The sequence below is a fragment of the Argentina silus genome (genome assembly GCF_951799395.1).
Source record: "Argentina silus genome assembly, chromosome: 10".
Lineage (NCBI taxonomy): Eukaryota > Metazoa > Chordata > Actinopteri > Argentiniformes > Argentinidae > Argentina > Argentina silus.
In genome coordinates this window covers 298,390-312,612 of record NC_139664.1, presented here as the reverse complement: position 1 = coordinate 312,612, position 14,223 = coordinate 298,390, and the positions used below count along the sequence as shown (strand labels likewise).

Here is a 14,223-nt window from a genome sequence, read left to right as displayed (position 1 = left end):
AAGACTCCCACTATGCATTCAAAAAGACATGACAGACTCATATGTAGGTACCTCACATCAGATATTGTAGTCAGTTTCCTGGATAACTACGTATATACAGTATTCTGTGGACAGAATACCGAACACTGTGGCTTCTCAAGCCATGCAGCAAAGGGACTCCCTCTCCTTAAAATCAGATTTGAAATACTCACCCCAACACTAACATGCGCCTCTAACCTTATTACTAACCCTAAATTAAAACCAAAGGGCTAATTTACTTGCTCATCCATTTTGACTGTGCAGCATGGCCCGATGGTGAAAACCAAGCAAACAGAAGCACTGCCTCCTACCAGGGTTAGTGTGTATAAACAAACATCTAACCCCTGTGTGGGCAAGACATTAGTATTTATTGGAATCCATTAATTATATGATGTGCGTCATCACAGTCAATTAGTCATCCTGGATTCTCCACCATCCCCCCCCCTCCCCCCCCCTCCCCCTAATGCTGCTGCAGTCATAATTACCCAACGTAGAACGAGGATAATTATAAGCTAATCAATACAGGCTTGTCAAGAGGAGGAGGATGGCTGTAGAAGGTCAGTCAATACTGACTGTAACAGTATTATATCAGTTTCATATTTTGAGGAAAATGCATTTTGTGAAGGTTTGATGCTCACTAATCTGAAACCAATCTGATTGCATTCACTTTGTAAGCATAACAAATAGTTACAGTTATGCCTTTAGCAGCAACACACTCTTCACCACCTGAAGTCGTTGTCCGCACATGAACGAACGCATTTGGCTTTCTGAAAATGATAATACTTGAGAACAGATGTTCATACTGTACTTGTTGAATATTGTGTGGTAATGTGACACAATCAAATCAGTGACAAATGTACATAGTAGTATCATTTATTTCTATTATAAGAGACATACAATGGTATTCCGTGAGACCATTCATAATAGCTCAAGAGCCTTAGCCCGCAAACGAGAGACAGAAGCGTAATACTGATCAATGAGAGATCCGACCCATAGAGAATGTATTTACACTCTATTCTAATACTGATACCTATTAGAGAAGAGAGACCCATGCCCTTTCCTATACAATCTCAATTCAAAACTGAAATAAACTACACTTCAATTCACCAAGATCAACTCATCAAGAAGTACTGTAGCTGCCCCATTCCTCATTATGAGATGTGGTCACATTCTAAATTAAATATAGGGTTAATGGGTTATGTTATGACCTTATGGTATTTAATGATTCTACGTATGCATACTGTATGTTGCATGTGATATCCAAATAACTAATTAGCTTACAACACAAAATTTTAGCCATCTAGGAATAGTTAGTGTTGTAATGTACTGAAGGCTATGGTATTCCTCTGTTAGCTTGAGGTGCATTCAAGTGTGAACAGTTAACTTTGGGTCAAACCAGCTCCAGGAATCTAGGCAATAAATACCATTTTTCAGATACAGAATAGTGTTATGTTTTTCATAGAATGGACCATGATTCCAGTAACCCATGCTCAGAATGACTTTGCCAGAAAGTGCAACAGCAGAGTTCTATAGTGAGTGATATTTCCAAGGTGATCTGCCTGCTTCCCCATTCCCTGCGGAAAAACACCAGGCGTCTGTTCCCAATGCTTCGAGCGTTGATCCGAAGACATGGTGTCTATCCCTTTGAGTCCTAGCTCATTGGATCAGACAGTTCATCCTTTTCTCCTAAAACAATTATCACACCCCCTGAATTGACAAAAAAAAACAAAAAAACAACAACTACTAAAGGCCCCAATTCCCATTCTCTTTTACTACCTGTTGTGGTTGAAACCAGGTGATATCTTTGAGTATCAGAGGGAGGGCCCTATTGTTGTGAGCAGTGGGACTTTTGTTCCCCCTTTAGTCTATAAAGTTGCCTGCTAATGCTAACAACAATATACAGTGGCAGTCAGGGGAAAGAAAACCCAGTGAAAACAGACATGAAAAGGAGGCAAACTGAAATTCTGCAGCCTCAAGCTGTGGTAGTCACTATGCCAAACCTAACAGGCTCACAGTTCAGGGATATCAAAAACCCCAGAAATACAAATCTACAATAGATATGACACATACTGAAGACCATTAAAAAAACCAAAAAACACCTATTAGAATAGCATCTTAGCTCCTTGCATTAAACCCCTACCCCATATCACATACTATATTAAATAAGGCACACATTTACACATACAATTAAAATTTGGCTAGTAATTATTCCTTTATTTACAACCAATAGCCACAAAGTTAATACTTATAATAACTGCAGTCCATACTATGTTAAGAGTGTTTTTCAGATGGCATGGTCTGATTTTGATCCTGATTCTTTGGGGGTTATCTGTCTGGTCATCTTTGGGTTATGACTAATACATGAAACACATCTTAATTTTCATTCCAGAGGACTGTGAAGCACCAACGAGATAAAACATTCTTTAGGAACTGACCTCTGAACTCTCTCATCTTAAGGGAATTCCTTGCATCTGCTTTTCAGACCTTAGGGAGTCCAATTTCCAAAAACAGAGAATAGCATAGTTGCTTTGAGTAGTTTCCTTTCTCTTCCGCCAGAATTTAATTTTGAGTTGTCAATTCACCATGAACGTGTTAATACTGTATCTCACACTCTTGAACTGTCCACTTACTTACCATGCTGTGGTCGGCAGGTCCTTGCCTCATTCGTGAATCTTGTGTCTGAGATGCCATACAGTACATCAATGGGTAAGGTATTTCAACAGAATAGTTTTACTTTCAGAATAAGGCAAAGACAGAGCTACCTTCAGTAAAGTTTGTTGATTTTGCTCCACAGTATATATACTGCATATGTATACATATAAGGTGTAGATATAAACACACATATATATACACACACATGCATATATATATGAACACATTGGGAGATCAGGACTGTTTGCCGACACTACATCATAAAAGGTAAGCAAAAGCAAGTCCTGTAGGCATCGCAAGAGGCTCTGGCTTGAAATCTTAAGATGTCCAATGTTTACCTTAAAGTCTCTGATGCAAATCTCTTCCATATCTATGTTGCATTGTAAATCCACACTGAGGACATGGCAGCCTAACACACTGTAAGGTGATCGCTTTCGCCACCACAGTACCTCACCTCTCTATAAGCAAGTAGCTGAGCAATACCAATATGGTACAAAGATATTCATTGGACAAGAAGGGGGGGGGGAAACGAGTTTGCTTGGGGTTTGTCAACAGTGACAATGGCTGTCACATAATCCAAGGCAAGTCTTTTTGAATGAAGGGTCATTGACCTCTCACCCTCTGCCTTCTTCTTCTTCTTCTTCTTAGGGAGTTCACTGAGCAGAGGACGAGGTACAGTCCCCATAACCCTCTCTTGTCCATTTATCCTCCTCTTTTCACCTCAGTAGTTGAACTTTCCCTGTTGGTTGACTGGAGAAGTGGCGGGGATGAACAGAGGCTTGGGAGGGACGTCGGGTTTAAGGGAGGTGGTTCGGCGGACTATGGCCCCCCGGTGGAGGACCTCCTGCTGCTCGCCGTTGTAGCTGTGCTGGCGTGTCAGGTACCCGTTGGGGATGAGCGGGTAGTGGATCTCGCAGGCGCTGCCGGTGGAGTTCATCCGGGCCAGGAGCGGGGGTGGCTGGTGGCCTCCACCGCTGCGCTGGCTGAAGCTGTGCTGCCGGGGCACCATCCCTCCGCCGCCGCCTCCTCCTCCTCCTCCATTGGACATCTTTGTGGCGGCAGCAATCAGCGAGTGCCTTTGGGACGAGTGCCTCCGCTCCAGGGTGGACTGGTGGTGTGGGGGCATGTCTGGGGGCACGTCCATGCGGCGGGTGAGGCCATCTCGGGGCAGGGTGGAGGAGCTGTAGTAGGGTGCAGACTCAGTCTCTGGGATCTGTGGCTGGATGCGGTTAGCGAAAGCTAGCTGGCCCCCGCCGCCGCTGGCCAACAGGCCAGATGAGGTCATGACCTGGGCGTTCTTGCTGGCGTTGGCCTCGTGGATGTGCTTGAGCAGCTCATCCAGCGAGGTGACCTCCATCACTTTGTGCGGGTAGCAGGGGTACGGCTGCTGGGCCAGAATGCGCTCGGTGTTGTGGATCTTGCGCTCCTCCAAGTGCATGGGTCCCCCCACCATGGCTTGGCCGTTGCCCAGGCTGTGGGAGTAGGGGAAGATCTGCTGGTGGAGCAGGCCCGAGCTGGGTCTGGAGCCTGATGGTACCATGTTGTGTGACTTTGGCTCCTTGGCGTTGTTGCAGTTCTGGTTCTTCTCCCACTGGTTCTTGAAGGCCTTCATGCTCTTGATAGGCAGCTCTGGGGTGGATTCCGGAGTGGGCAGACCCGAGAGCTCAGACGAATGGTGTAGGTGGTGTGGGTGGACCAGGTCTCCCATGGTGACCCCACTGTGATGCCCGATCCGTCTGGGTGGATGATGTTTCTTCCCGTTGGAGAATAATGAGTTATAGAGCTGGGGCGAGGACACTTCCAGCTTTTCCTCTTTGTTCTGGTTGTCCAGCAGGCCGTTGAGCTTGGCAAGGCTGCGGAGGGACAGGGCGTGGGGGATCGGGGCCTCTGGGTCCTTGGCCAACCTCTTAGTCTTGTGGCCCGTGTGGTTGCAGTAGCAGGAGACCAGGAAACCGGAGAGGAAGGCGCCCAAGACAAAGGCCACCAGCACACAGGCGATCAGGAGGGTGTAGTGGACACTGTGGTTGGTCTTCTCCACCTCAGGAGGCCGCCGGACACCTTCAGAAAGAAAACACCACAGAGTGAGAGAAGCTATCTTTTAGAGTAAAGAAATCCAACAGCAAATTTACAAGAGAGTTACATTTCCACGGCTAATGTAGGTCAAACGGCAGCTGGAAAAGACAGGTTGTGTTTACAGAAGCTCTGCTATGTGGGAAGCGGCATGGCAGAGGTGTTTGAACTAGACTGTTGGCTTCCCGCCCTCCTCTGTTAATGAATCAATAAAGTCTTTCTTGCCAGGCCCTCAGCCGACTAGAGAGAATGGCAGAGGGCAAAATCTCCCTAGGCGGTGAGAAATCAACTCCAAAATGAGCTTGGGCTTTTAAATATTGATGGGCACACCGGCAGGGGTCTGATGTCATTTTCACAAGCTGTGCTTTCCAAAACGTGTTTCAGGGCGGGCGCACCTGGCGTGACGAACTTGCCAAAAATAACAGGTTGACTGACCAACTCACGGAACGCATCGTTCTCGCCAATTTTGACTTGAATAAGTTTCTGAGTTTTGTTCAAAAGGAAAATGATCTGCGCTACAGCAACTCAACACCTCAAAATCTCAAGGTTGTCGTGACAAAACGGCATAAAACCCCCCCGGAGCAATGTGACCCTGCCACTGTATTTGGCTAATGGAATGCAAGGAGCGACAGGAGGAGTGATACTTGCCACCTCTCGCAATCAGAGCTCATTTGCAAAGGCTGCTGCCATCTGTGGTGTCAGGCCCTTTTCCACCCTTAATGACAGTCTCGATGAAATTGATTGGTCTGGGGAGGGGATGTGGGTCTACAGCGGCAGGAGAATGCAGGTGTGCCAAATGGGCTAATTTAAACACATAATGAAAGTTTGGGGGCCGTAATGGAAAGTGATGGTGCCAGGTTCAACCTAAATGGTGGTTTAGAAGGTATTGAGGAGGAGGATGATGATGATGATGGGGAGGAGGAAGGACAAGGATTTAAATGATTATGCCTGGGAGACACTGTCTAGCGTTCCTCTCTTTTGATGAAATGAAGAGCTGCCACTTGCTTCAGACTTGACAGAGTGAGAGCTCTTCATGCTGCGGGAATGTTACCTCCAGGGAATTTACAATAATGTGTTTAGCAGAAATCTCTTTCAAAATTCAAAAATGACAGAAATGTGTCTCCCACTTCACGGTTTTCTTCAATGGGGTTTGTTCAATGAGTTGCCAGGTACATCAAAAAGGCTTTTGTCCATGTGAATTAGAGACATATTGCAAGACTGTGAGGGTAAATTCCTTCAATATACCACAAGTCACAAACTCACATTCAAAAGGATACTAATTCATTTATAAGGAATGGGACCTGTGTATATAATCTCATAGCAATCTACATGCTGGACACAGCACAGGGTCACCTTGGGATATTTTGAGGAAAAATGTTCTTAGGACTCACTAAGTGTGTGTGTGTGTGTGTGTGTGGACTCTATAGACAGATCAATGCTGATGTGCAGGCCAGGTATGCAGTGCACACACATTTCAGACTGAAAGCATGGGAGTGTATTGTACAAAAGCGCCGCAGCTTTGAGCAGAAACTCATCATGAATTCAAAACAGAAATAAAAGCAAAGCCAGGCATTTTTTTCTACATTTATGCATCGATAGAGCAACATGACAATCAGCATCAAAGCCCCTGGCACTTTGATAACTCAAAAACGTAAACCCAAGATGGAGAAAGACACCTATTGTGTGTTGTCATCACTACTGCCTTCCTTTGACAGGCTCTTAATACAAATGAGGAAAAAGATATGGCAGAATTAGCATCAAACAGGGCCGGGTTTCTTTAGTCTTGAAGGAGCTGCCTCCATGTGTGTCTCTTTCCCCGACTCTGATGGAGATAGTTAAACAGTATGTAGGTCATGAAGTTGCTGGGAAAGTGTTTGAGTCTCTAACAATACTATCTGGAAGAGAAGTTTTTACATGGCAATGTGAGGCTAGCTCTTCCTAAGTCAACAGCCCATGGGTACAATTTGACTGCATGTTAGATCGGCCATACTGTGTGTCAGTTCTATTCTACTCTACTACTTTGGCGGTTGCAACGCCACCCAACGTTCCTTTGTCCTGGGCCAACGCGTCAGAGTGAGCTGAGGAAGCATGGCAGCAACATGTGGGGTTCTTTTGAATAAAAGAGAACGGATGACCACGTCTCTGTGTGGCTTCACCCAGCCTCCCTGTGGCTCTGAGCTACCTGTGACTCATCTGGTGCCCCCTCAACCACGACCCCCGGGTGGCCCCATGACTTATTGAAGGGTTCCACATGGCCGAGAAGGTATGAGTCAAGCGCCACAGTGGGGGGAACTGCGCAGGGGAGGTACACAAATCCCAACCCCACGCACAACCTGTCACAACACGTTTGGGGGGCCTGGGCAGATGTCTCAATCGGTGCGTATGCATGACATATGGTGGCGCAGTCACAGTGAAATTAATACCCGGTGAATCATGGGGGAGGACTTGTGTACTGCTAGATGGCGCACAGGAGGCGCACTGTACAGGCATACTCTCGGATGGGTCTGTACAGGCATACTCTCGGATGGGTCTGTACAGGCATACTCTCGGATGGGTCTTAGGCATTTGCCTCTATGGCAGTTTGGATTAATACAACTCTAAAAGAGTCAAATAGTCAAGAGTTGTTATTATCAGACATTGCGATGAAGGAAATATGACATCTAACCCTGAATTTGAGATTGTGAATTTCGCGTCGTCTGTCGAGTGACAGCATCCTAAGGAGGGTGACTGAAAGGTGTGTTTGTGTTATTCGAAACCACACGGCACGGGTGGCATGTGGAGGTGATAATCGGAGCTACTCAAAGCAACTCAACATCGTCTTGATGTTTAACGACAGAGTTTCTCCTGTTTTTACCCCCTCCCCGTCACTTTATATTTTTTCCATAAGTGTCACTTCAACATGGTCTCCTGATATAGCCATAATGTGCGAAGAACAGTGATGCGGCATTTAGGACCCTCAGGTCTGCCAAAAGATAAACAGACAGATGGGCTGTGAGAGGAGAGGAGGGAAGGTGGAGAGCCGGATGGTGACGGAACGGGAGAGCAGAGAGCGAGAGATGGGGGGGAAGAAAATGTAACTTCAGTTAGAAGCTGACAAAGGAGAAGAGAGGGAGGAATGGAGGAGCAGACAAAAGAGAAAGAAAAATAAAAGAAAGCAGCACAGGACAGGAAGCTAGCAGGGACCCGAAAAGTGACAAAAGAAAGTGGAGAAGTCAGGAGAATGTGCAAAGAGCAGATTGTAAGAAGGAGGGAGGGAGGGAAGGAGGGAGGGAGGCAGAAGATGGAGAGATAGACGTGTCGGCAGTGAGTGACAGATTGTCAAGTCTGGTGGGTTTTGAAGCCTGGCTCTCAGAAGCAGCTGTGTTGTGGTAGGAGGAGAGGCTGCCGCTCGACTTCTTCATAGCACGGTATGAGAGAAACACTGAGCGATTATATCCGTAACGTTAAAAATAGACGGTGGTGCAGTGAGTTATGTAAGCAAGCTAAAGCACAAGCTTGCGTCTGTTCTGCATCTCACTAATTGGAGATGGGGTGAAGTTGAGAACATCTAGCTTTTGTTGTGTGAAATGTTATTTCTGCAGGTGATAAAGGTGCTTGGAAAACCAATAACAACAGGAGCGTCACACAAACACTTCCCAAGCAGATGTTTATACCGTAATATAAATGTCTCAAGTCACTAAGATATCTTAAATTGATGGGGAATTAATGATAAAGATGCATGGCCTTGACACTCCATAAATGCTCAACTGAACCAAGTTAAGGTTTTATCTGCTCAGTCTTTCGGTTTTAACCAAGCAATTAGTGTTTTCCTCTCTGCAGTTGAATGCAAAAGGCTGAATAAAACACCTCAAGGGTCATTCAAAGTGAGGCCACATTGAAGCATTGACGTTTTGGAAGGGAACAGTACACCCAAAATTAGAAATGTGGACTTTTGTCCGTATTCCAAAACATGTCTCCCATACACTGTAGATACAACTAGCCATCTGCAGTCTTGAGTCCCTGGTGGACAACCAGGCGGGAAGAACTTGCTTAGGGATAAGCTTTTGGAAGAATTGGACATCAACTGATTATTTTGTGGATTTTGTGAATTGCAGGTTAATTGAACTGGGATGCCAAATCTGTTTTGAATTGTTCTGGGAATCATGATTGCAGATGGCTATATGGATCTATGGGGCCCCATGCCATGGAGCATATAGATGTAGCTCGACTTTGAGACACTTCAAAGATACGAAAACAGAAAACTTTAATTTGAAAAAGGACTATACATTTTTTCATTGCGTCTGTACTCAAAAGCGTACTTGAGCACTTCTGAACCTAGAGACTTCTCGAGTTCTATTTTTGCATCAAGTGAAGATGCTCCAAAATAGTCTAATTAGTTCCTATTTCTCTGAGTGGAGGAGAGTATGTAATACTTCCATTAATGAGTACATTCAATCCATTGTATGGCAATGAGTCAAAATGGCCCTAGGCACCTCAGGCAAGCATTACCTCGTCCTAATGCTACAGATTTACTTTTGTGGGAGAAATAACAACAACTTAACTGCTGCAAGACTCCCACCAAACCGAAAGTGGAAATAATGAACTAGGATGTTTTTGTGCGTCTTTCCCCCCTCCAAAAAGAGACACAAGAAGAAGCTACTTCACCCGCTACCTTGAACCTTGAGTAATCTGACAGCTGAAATACCTGATGTCAGTGTACTGACAGACATACTTCACTGAGTGTGTGCGCATGTGTGTATATGTCTATATGTGTATATGTATGTGTGTGTGTGTGTGCGCCTCTGGATGTTGAGTGAATGAATTCAATCATGTACTCACATTATTAAGAATTTGCATAATATTCCACATCAGTGCGCAACCAATTGGATGCAGCTTGATTTATGCACATGAGGTAATACGGGCATGCTATAATGGAACTGGTTTACTCCAATTGAAAAATACCGCTAATGGAGAGAGCATTTCATTATGAGTGTGATGATGCGTGTTGAACATCAACGGGTTTCATTAAGATTATTGTTGAATAGTGGTAGAAAAGCAAGGAATATACTGTAGGGAACTGGCAAGTAGAGAGACTGTGCATTGCCATATGTCTCATTTTACCACTCAACGCTTGCTTTGAAAACCAAGATATTATCTGTCACAACATGGGAGATAATGCAAAGAGAGATTATTATTATTGTATTTCAAACAGCTTTGGAACAGACAGTATAGTTGAAGTGGTGTCTGATAGGCTCTTCATACGTTATCACATAAGGCATGGCGCTACATGCATTACCGTTGTGACACAATTGGTACATGCAGTTGCATCAGAAGTCACATAAACAAGGCATTTGCGATTCTGCAGCCGGTAAAGCAAAGGTATTCCAGAGCCATCTTCAACATCGTCAACTTTGATGAAAACCGGCTCTGGAAAAACTATAGCTTTACCAACCCTTGCAGGACCTAAGCCATTGCGAAACTGCTTGTAGGCCACAGAAACACACAGAGCTCAGTTTCAGTTAGGCTCTGAAACTGGACTGAGAGGTCGGAAGGGTAAAGGGGTCGAGAGGGAGAGGATTCAACAAAGAAGGCAGGTTGCTAGGGGTTAGTCCAACCGAAAAAACAGGCAGGTTAACACAACTATTCCCAAACGGTCAAGGAGACAGAAAAGGGGTAAGGGGTTAGGGTTAGGAGTACCGACAACTGCATAGATGGATCTTTACACTGTGGGCCCCAAGGTTCACCGTGAGACTTTGATGACTGTGAGCCCCGAGGTTCACCGTCAGAAATTGATGGCTTGTGCCAACTAACACTTGATTATCACCATTGTAACACTGAAGATATTGGAAGGCCATGGTGGGTGTTACACAACAAGCCACAAACAAGTCAAACACGTCGTGTATTTAGAGGTGTTTGACGGTGTGCCTGACTTGATAAATGTCAGTTTACTGGTTCACTTGCATATGGAAGGACCGGCACTCTGCATGTCCTGCGTGTGACCTGCGAAGGGGTTAGGGTTAGGGTTACAGTCTCACAGGCAATGCTTTCAGCGTGAAATATGATGTCATTCATAACTGTCGTAAAAGAGCTGGTGAGCTATGGAGAGGAATTAAAGGGAAAAAGTGATCTAGTTCGAGTGACCTTTATTAAGAGCCATTACGCCACGACTATGAATAAGTGACACAACTTTGGCTGAAACGGTCCGGCCTGGGGCAATTTAGTGGGGTGCTGGCCATTCTTTTCCAAGTTATGATGAATTACTACACACCCATCCTGGGCAGGGTGCCTCATAGTTTTTTCCCCAACATATGCCTCGAAAAAGTTCTGAAGGTTTTGAAATGTCTAACTGCACGATTTCAAATAGATGATGTCGCAATGTAAGGGTGACACAGGAGTTAAAAGTCGTATCTTTGCCCAGACAGGAAGTGATGCAACTGGTGTCTGTGTTACTGTGGCCTGGCTGAGGTATAAATAAGTCTTAAGGAACTGGCGCTGTTCCCCCAAGGACACCAACCCCTCTTCAATGGAAAATAATAGTTCAGTAGGAGTTCACTCTCTGCTCTACGGGGCTTTAATGAGTTTCAAAACCCAGCTTTGCCTGCTGCCATTACCGGGTTATCTCCTCGTGCTCGTCAGCTAAATCAGATGCTAGGGACGTTCTTTTTCTTTTTTTTTTGGGTCGGGCCTCACCCACACAGGTTCATTTGGATGTGTGAACCACACTGAACAAGGTCTATTTAAAAAGGCAGGAAATGGATGGAGAAAACAAAACAGCAGCGAGGTCTAGAACCTGATGTCTACATAACATGGTTTTTGCAAACGTGTAGTTTAGAGCGTTTTGACACCATAAGGGAGTAGGCGTTAATCCCTGGATGGCAACAGCTTCAGTTAAACCTGGTTGCTGAAAACGCTGATAATAGAGAGGTCTCACTAGAGACTCTTGCACTTGTATTTTGGTTGGTCCCAGCCTTTATATAATACATTGAATATACAGATACCCGGGTGAATCATATCACCTTGTATTTTTATCCTCATAGGCCTATGTTGCATAAAATCTAAACACAGGAAGTGAGGCAGTATCACTATCAGAAGCTTGTGTTGCCATGGGATAATTACTGTAATGCCGGAGGCCAAATTAGTTTCACACCTGCTTCAGAGTTTCTTCTTGGCCCGCGTCAGTAAAACATAATGAAACACATTAATCTCAGCCCAGTGCTGAATAAGTTCTTCGGTCTGGGATAACGTGGGCTAAAACGTCCAAGTCTAAAGCTGGTTTGTTCTGATGCCATCACATAGTTTCAGGGTTCAGTGGAACTCTCTTCTAGAAGGAACTAGTTTAATGTTTTCACAGTATTTCTTGACTGACGCTTCCTTCAGGACAACCACTAAAGTGTACAGTACGCCGGCACAAAGCCGGGAACGCGAGGCGCTCCTGGAACTGCGATGCTGTTACCTCCATAACGGTTCCTCTCCCGTCTTATCAGACGCCCGCGCTGTGCTTCTGATTGAACGGGCAGCCCGACGCCACAGTGGAGCAGCTGAAATAGATTGCGTTGCCGAAGTTTCTATTATGGTTTCCCTCTCGTCCGCCCGTTGGCCCCCGTCGCCCCCCCGCCCCCGTCGCCCGCCGGTTATTTATTTGTTACAGGCTTTTCTCATTTGAGCCTGAGTGGCTCATCATTGCAGCCAGAGACTCTGTTGGCCTGAATGGAAGAAACCTCTCAGTACTGAGGATTTATGGACTCTTGACAACATGCCAGAGGTGTGAAGGGAAAAGGAGGAGGGTAAAATAAATCGCATGAACAAGAACGGGTCTCCAAATCTCCCTGAATATTCAGAGCTTCAGGCGGTTTCCTAGGGAGTAATCGGAGGATGACACTCAGGGAAAGCGGTGGTCGAGGCAGCGTGAGCAGAGGGGGAGATCTGCATGGTTTGTGTTTGATTGTTAACGTTTGCCCACTTGGATAAACTAAGAGGCAGTTAGTGTGTCTAGATCAGCTAAATAAGAGATGCAAGGAGAGAAGTGGTAGTAGTTTTGTTTGGACATGCAGAATGAATTTGATTTAAGGACCTAATTAGATCGGATGCAGTATCTATCCAAGTGTTTATGCCTTTCATTGAGCCTGGACAGATGGATGGTTAAATGTGAGGTTGCAACTTTAGCCTCCTCTATAACCTGACTATCACTGACAATCACACTGATTATCAATGATGTCATGTTCTGTTAGAGATTAGGTCAAATGCATGGGGTGTTAGTTCAGTGTTCTACACACAGATAAAAGAATGTTATCAAACTTTAGCCATGTTCAGTGCCCTATGGGCAGATTAGTGAAGTGTTAGTTGTCAGCCTTGTTAAGAGTAGAGTGGAACACCAGGGCCCATCAGTGCAATCCAATGCAGGTCAAAGTTCAGCAGACACAGACACCCCACCCCCTTACCCTCCATCTCCACACTGATTGGCTCCGAGTCAGGTGACCCCGGGTCCCCCACTGGAGGACGGCCATCAGGACCTGTACCTCTTTCAGGGTCACCTGCCACCTTTGGGAATGCCGCCCCCTGATTGGTTGTGCTGGCGATTGTGGGCGTGGTCTTCCCTGTTGTTGTACGGGGGGAGTGGCAACAAATTGACCCGTTAGTAAAATGCAGCACAAAACAACCCTGGATATAAAGTAGTTCTACGACAAGGACAGAATTCCAAGTACCTTGGGAGAAAAGGTAGATAAATCCAGCTTTTAAAAAAAAAAATTACTGCCATAAAACAACACAAGCTGTTACACATAAAGTTTTCCTTGACGACAGTGAAGACATCAACATAAACAGCATTCATGAAATTCAGCGTAATTTACACAGTACTTCTCTCGATAGGTACGTCGTGATTGAGCGCTTTGGAACCCAAGTCTCTCCAGCGGTTTAAAACCCTTAATAGATAAAACATTCCTGAGTCTCGGCAATTACAAGTCACTGGAGAAATACGTTCGTGCCCAATATGGCCGAGATTTGGCTGCCGTCCTGGCCCTAAATTTCCGAACTGGCTGCTTTTGTTTGTTACCGAACTATTGAAGAATCTTTTGCCCCTGGCATTCCAGCACATTCTACAGAAAATCCCTATTTTTAATGGACTTCGCCAGCTGGCAAAAGCTCCCATGAATGACTCTTCCAACACAGACACACTCATACCTCCATTGCATGCTTCAATCCACGTCTGGTCCTCTTCACCAAGTGGTTTTGCACATACATATAAACAGATACCAGTAACTATGGTAGGTAATACTCTAACTTTCTTTTCTCTCCTTAGAGAAAGGTAACTTTCTTTTTTCTACTTAGTAGCTTCCTGTCGCGGCTGCTGTATCTCTATCCGGCTTACCATACCTGGTCCTCTGTGGCTCAGTGGGTAGATCATGGCGCTAACAACGCTTAGGTTGTGGGTTTGATTCCCGCTGGGACCATATATACTGAAATGTATGCACTCACTGCAATGTAAGTCCCTTTGGATAAAAGCGACAG

General features: G+C 45.3%; 1 protein-coding gene across 1 annotated transcript in view; it reads right to left on the bottom strand.

Annotated features, from left to right (window-relative positions):
- Positions 1–887: 887 nt before the first annotated feature.
- The window catches only part of sema6cb (semaphorin 6Cb), a 49,143-nt gene continuing 35,807 nt past the window's right edge, over positions 888–14,223 (bottom strand). Inside the window, exons 18-19 of the mRNA XM_083678420.1 lie at positions 13,158–13,313; positions 888–4,728 (exon numbers count right to left, since the gene is read on the bottom strand). Of these exons, the coding sequence (XP_083534546.1) occupies positions 3,392–4,728; positions 13,158–13,313 (1,493 nt within the window). The 3' untranslated portion in view covers positions 888–3,391. The remainder of the gene's footprint in view (positions 4,729–13,157; positions 13,314–14,223) is intronic.